The 5,808-nt window shown below is 62.1% G+C and overlaps 1 protein-coding gene across 1 annotated transcript; it reads right to left on the bottom strand.

Annotated features, from left to right (window-relative positions):
* Positions 1 to 5: 5 nt before the first annotated feature.
* On the bottom strand, positions 6 to 5,491 carry LOC113207229 (teneurin-a; the record flags this gene model as incomplete). The annotated part of the gene is made up of 6 exons (XM_052276429.1): positions 6 to 422; positions 506 to 637; positions 743 to 1,052; positions 1,151 to 1,884; positions 2,801 to 5,162; positions 5,242 to 5,491. Coding segments are annotated over 6 exons (4,205 nt in total), but the record flags the coding sequence as incomplete, so codon positions are not given.
* Between the last annotated feature and the right edge of the window lie 317 nt (positions 5,492 to 5,808).

The raw sequence follows: 5,808 nt of genomic DNA, 5'->3' as shown, positions 1-5,808 counted from the left end.
CGCGGGCGCCGCACGTTGATGGGGTCGTTGCCGTTGAAGCGGTACAGGTTGAGGTGCGTGGGCCGGCTGAGCCGCGCGGGCACGTCCTCCCAGGCGGGGCCCATGAGCTGCCCGATGAGCGGGTCGTACACCTTGCCGCCGGGCATGTGCACCAGCGACACCACCGTGTCGAGCAGCCCGCCGCAGAAGTCGATGGGCAGGTACAGGTAGGGGTTCGAGTCGTAGACGATGTGGCCGTACGGCGAGCGCATGATCTCTCGGATGCCCTCGCCGTACTGGTTGAACACCATGACGGGCGTGCCGCACTGGTCCGTCGCGATGTAGTACTTGTGGCGGTACACCTGCGCGAAGACGAGGTGGCCGCGGTCGTCGTACATGAACGACGTGAGCTTGCCGTCGCGCGGCGAGTATACCTGCGTCACCTGCGGGCCGAGGGGAGCGAACAGGGTATCAAAGCGATGTCGTGGTCGCTCAGTCGGCGGGTCAATGGCACCGCGCGGCTTACCTCGTTGGGGCGCTTGTGGTTGGTGTAGAAGAACTGCGTCACGTTGCCGTAGTTGTCCTTCCTGACGGAAAGCCGGTCCAAGTGGTCGTAGTAGTACCGGACGTCAAAACGACCTCGCTTGTTGGTGCGCACCTGCGGACGGGGCACAGAAAGTTTAGCAAAGAACGAAACTTCATGTCAATCAAAGCCTGCCAGTGCGCTATACAGCGCTAGGCCACCACCCGCGTCGGCACTCACCAGCAGCCCCTTGGCGTTGTAGTGGAAGCGCTCCTCGCGCGCGTTCTGCACCACGAGTCCCCGGCTGTCGTAGCGGTACACGCCCTCGCCGAACTTGACGACGCGGTCCATCTGGTTGTACTCCATGGGGATGGTGTTGCCCCGGTAGGTGAGCGAGAGCATGTTGCCGTTGGGGTCGTACTCGAAGCTCCACGGCTCCTGCGCCGCCACGCCCGCCAGCTGCCCGTCAGCGTCCCACGTGAAGTTCTTGACGTTGGTGTACATGTTGACGCCCACGTTCCGGGTGTAGGTGCGCGTCTGGCTGATGCGGCTGCGGACGGAAAGTGGACAAGGGTTAACATCGTCGTTTAGCGAACACTTGGAACTAGTTTTCGGTATAAATGCGAGAGGCACGGCATTTCTACTCACCCACGCGAATCGTAGGAGAACTCCATGCGGAAGGCCTCCATGTTGTGGATGGTCACGGCCACCTGCACCTCCTGCATCATGCGGTTGGTGGTGCGGGTGAACACGGCGGTGCCGTCCGCCAGCCGGGTCTCGTTGCCGTTGGAGCGCTGCACCTGGAACTGGCCGAGCTGCGTGGCGGCGCCGGTGCGCGGCGAGTAGGCGAGCGTGTGCTCGGGCAGGGCTTGGCCGCTGACGCGGCCCGCCACCGAGACGACGCGCAGGTTGTCGTCGAACTCGTAGCTGATCTTGGCGTTGTTGAGGCCGGTCTTGGGGCCGAACTCGATGCGCTCCTCGGCGAGCACGCCGCCCGAGTAGCCGTAGTCCCAGCGGTAGTCGAGGTCGCGCTCCGAGTGCTGCACCGAGCTGGCCAGCCCCGTCTGCGCCGAGTAGCTGATGCGCGTGCGTCCGTCGCCGTGCAGCACCTCGGCCAGCTTGCCAGACGCCGTGTACTTGTAGATGACGCGCGCGCCGTCGCCCGGGTACACCGTCTGCAGCAGCAGCCCGCTGTACGAGAAGTGCTGCAGGTAGGGCCGCGGGGCGCCGGGCGCCGTGTAGGTGGCGCGCAGGAAGCCCAGCGACGGCTGCACGGACAGCGAGTGGTGGGTGCCGCTGGGCAGCGTGATGTGCCGCAGGCCGCCGTCGCTGTCGTAGCGCAGCTCGAACCTCCGCTTGCTGGGCAGCGTGATGACGGTGGGCTGCGGGGCAGGAGGAGGGGAAGGTTAGCGACAAGGGGCAGGTGTACTAGAACAAAGTAGAAGAGAGTAGTTCTTTACCAAAAACCCAAAATTCCGGGTGATTTTTTTTACTCTCTAAAATTAAAGGTATTCATGAAATATGAACTCATGCCAAATCTGGGCTCTGTAGATCAAACGGTTCAGAAGATATAAATTCTTAAAGATTTGAGGCAAAAATAGCGGCTTTCAAGGATGGTGTAGGTATAACTCTATGAAAATGTCCAGTGAGGTGAAATCTGACCAGACCATTTGAAAGAGGGTAAAAAACTGATTCTAAACCACCAATGTCAAAAAGTTGGATTTGAGTTTTCTACCCTTCAATCAAAGATATCAACAAAATTTAGCATATTAGCGTAACTCTCATAGCAAAAATATATGGTCTCCAATTGTCACCAAATTTGGTGTACAGTTTCTTCTAAGGTCCCCTAACATTCTCTCATTTTTGTGGGAAGGTAATATTTAAACCTTTTTTTAAAATATTTAACATAGAAAAAGTAGTAATTTTTTTTTTCAATATTACCTTCCCACAAAAATTACAGAATGTTAAGGGACCTTAGGAGAAACTGTACACCAAATTTGGTGACAATTGGAGACCATATATTTTTGCTATGAGAGTTACGCTAATGCGCTAAATTTTGTTGATACGTCTAGTCACTGGACATTTTCATAGAGTTATACCTACACCACCCTTTACAGCCGCTATTTTTGCCTCAAAACTTTAAGAATTTATATCTCCTGAACCGTTTGAGCTACAGAGCCCAGGTTTGGCGTGGGTTCATATTTCATGAATACCTTTAATTTTTGAGAGTAAAAAAAATCAGACCCGGAATTTTGGGTCAAGGATAAAAAGAATTACTCAAGAAGCGATTGCGCTTACCACGTTGAGATCGTCGTAGGTGAACTGGAGCGCGCCGTCCTCCGGAGTCGATATTTCGGACAGCAGCCCCTTCCGGTCGTAGCTGTACTTCTCGAGCTGGTTGCCCCAGCGCCACGAGTCCACCCTGCGGAAGCGGTCGTACGAGATGTTGACGGCCGCGCCGCCGTTGGCCAGCGTCCAGGCGAGCGGGAGTCCCTCGTGGTCGAGGCTGACGACGAGCAGCGGCTGCCCCTCGCGGTCGTAGAAGGTCTGCCGGCGGACGGCCTGGTCGTACTCCATGGCCAGCACACGGCTGTGGTTGACCCAGAGGTCCTGGTGCAGCTTGTGCTGCGAGCTGCCCGCGTCGCCCACGATGTTGTAGCTCCACGCCATGGCGTTGGGGCCCGGCGCGGACGGCGACGCGGACACCACCTGGTCGCTCCACATGGGCAGCATCTCGGCCTCGACGGGCAGCGCCAGCTCGAGGAGCGGGTGGCGGCGGCGTGCGGCGCACGTGAGCTCGCCGCCCCAGGGCGCGAAGGGCCCGCGGACGGTGAGCGAGCCGTTGCGGTAGCTGGCCGCCTCGCTGACGCGCAGCCCGTCCGAGATGAAGAGGCGGCGCGCGCCGCGGCCCGCCATGCGCAGCGTCACGGCCTGCTTGTCGGCGGCGGGCTGCTGCGGCGCGCTGGTCGCCATGGCGACGGCGGCCTGCGGGGCCAGCACCTCCACGGCCAGCCCGTCGTCCAGAGAGATGCGCGAGCGCAGCTCGATGGTCTCGCCCGTGGCCAGGATCACCTGCGTCACGCGGCCGAGCTCGTCGAAGCGGTACATCGACGTCTTGCCGCCCGCACCCTTGGCGTCCGCCCGGCTCGTCAGCAGCCCCGTGTTGGAATCGTAGTGCAGGTCGATCTCGGAGCGGCCCGGCTCGGAGAACTTCTCCAGGAAGCCGATGCCCGAGATCTTGAGGTCCGACTTGTGGTCCTGCGTGTTCTCGATGGTGCTCACCACGTTGCTGTAGTCGCGCAGGAACAGGATCTTGTTGCCCGCCGCGTCCGTCACCGTCGACAGCTTGCCGAAGCTCGTGTTCTTGGAGTAGAGGAACGTGTAGCGCGTGTTGCCGGAGGTCAGGTCCCGTGTGGCGACGTGCTGGCCGTACCGGTTGAACACGTACACCTCCCCGGTGGGCGGGAACGGGATACGGAACTCGCCGTTCTCGTCGTGGGTTGGCAGGTAGTGCTCCAGGGCGAGGACGTGTAGGCTGCCCTGGTCCGCCACGTGCAAGACGCCGTCGGGCGACACCACCATGGCCGAGATGGACGTGAACTTGGCGTTGGACGACAACAGTGTCTCACGCGAGTCCTTACCGGCTGAGGATCCTGCCGAAGGGTCGTCCTGGGGCAGGCCACCGCAAGTACAGGCGGGACTAGGACCAGGACCCGCGGTGGTGCCGGGGCCCCATGTGGCGTTCCTACTCTCGCAGGAGCAGCCGTGCATCGGGAAGAAGGCGTCCTGAGGCTGCGGCCGCCCAGCGAAGTCGGACATCCGACCGGCCGAGTCCACCACGCGGATGGCGTTCACCTTGCGCGAGTCGGCCTCGGCGATAAACAGCTCGCCGTTGGGGCTGAACGCGATGGATAGGATGCTGCCCAGGACGGTGGAGGTGGCCTCGGAGCCCTCCTCGCTCTCGAGCTCCTCCTGCTTCTTCTTGTCGTCCGGCTGGGTAGCGCCTCGCGCGCCCGCGGCCTGCGCCTCCTGCTGCTTGCCCGTCTTTGCCTGCTGCGGCTCTGCCTGCTCCTTGCCCGGCGTGTCCTGCTGGCCCGGCTGGTCCTTGGCCCCGCACGTGGACGCGTGGCAGTGCAGCGGCATGCCGGCCACCACCTTCACCTTGCGGTCGCTGGTCAGCTTGAGCACGAGGTGGTCGTCAATGAAGTGCAGCGAGCCGTCGAGCGGGCTGAGCGCCAGCCCCGTGGGCCACTGCAGCTGCGCCTGGGCCGCGGGGATGGCACCGTAGCACGGGATGGGCTGCCACAGGTTGTGGTGGCCGTGGTGCCCCACCAGAGTGTGGATGATGCCCTTCGGGTCCACGGCGCGGATGTTGGTGCCGTCCGCGATGTACATGGTCTTGTCGGCCGCGATCACCAGCCCCTTAGGGTGCGCGAGGCGCGCCTGCAGGGCAGGACCCTCGTCGCCGCAGTGGTTCTCGTCGCCCGGGACGCAGCGGTCACCAGACCCCACGGCCGGCTCCGAGTTGATGCGCGGGTCCTCGATGTTGGGGCCGAGCTGCAGCACGCGCAGGATCTGGTGGCGCTCCGTGTCGGACACGTACAGGTGGCCGTCAGCCGGCGACACGGACAGGTAGTACTGGTGCGAGACCTGCGTTGCGCTGCGGAAATACATAGGAGCGTTAGTTGGTCTGCACGGGCGACACAATAGAGAATGGACGGGTGCCGGTACGAACTTACCTGAGCTGCAGCACGGTATAGATGTTGCCGTCCGGGGTGACGCGTCGGATGAGGTTGAAGTCGCCGACGTAGAGCGAGCCGTCCGGGCCGGAGGCCAGCGCGACCGGGGTGAGCAGGCGCGCGTCCCGCGCCACGCCATTGCAGTCCTCGCACTGCAGCGACCGTTGCAGCCCCGTGCCCACCACCACCTTGATGGTGCGCGGGTAGCGCTTCAGGTGCAGCGTGGAGCCGTCGCCCTTCTGGAGGATGCCTATGAAGCAGAGGAAAAGTGTTAACTAGGCTCGAGGTAGGCGGTACGACGCGGCTGCGCGAAGGGTTGGTCTGACACACAGGCGCGAGGTAGGCCGTACCGCACGGCACGGCTGCGCGACGGGACGGTCTAACACACAGGCGCGAGGTAGGCCGTACCGCACGACACGGCTGCGCGACGGGACGGTCTAACTCAAAGGCGCGAGGTAGGCCGTACCGCACAACACGGCTGCGCGACGAGACGGTCTAACTCACAGGAGGCCGTACCGCACGACACGGCTGCGCGACGCGACGGTCTAACTCACAGGCGCGAGGTAG

This window comes from Frankliniella occidentalis, unplaced genomic scaffold (genome assembly GCF_000697945.3).
Source record: "Frankliniella occidentalis isolate FOCC.00 unplaced genomic scaffold, Focc_3.1 Scaffold2933, whole genome shotgun sequence".
NCBI classification, from domain to species: Eukaryota; Metazoa; Arthropoda; class Insecta; order Thysanoptera; family Thripidae; genus Frankliniella; species Frankliniella occidentalis.
Note: the sequence above shows the minus strand (reverse complement) of the source record. Positions and strands in the feature narration are given on the sequence as shown.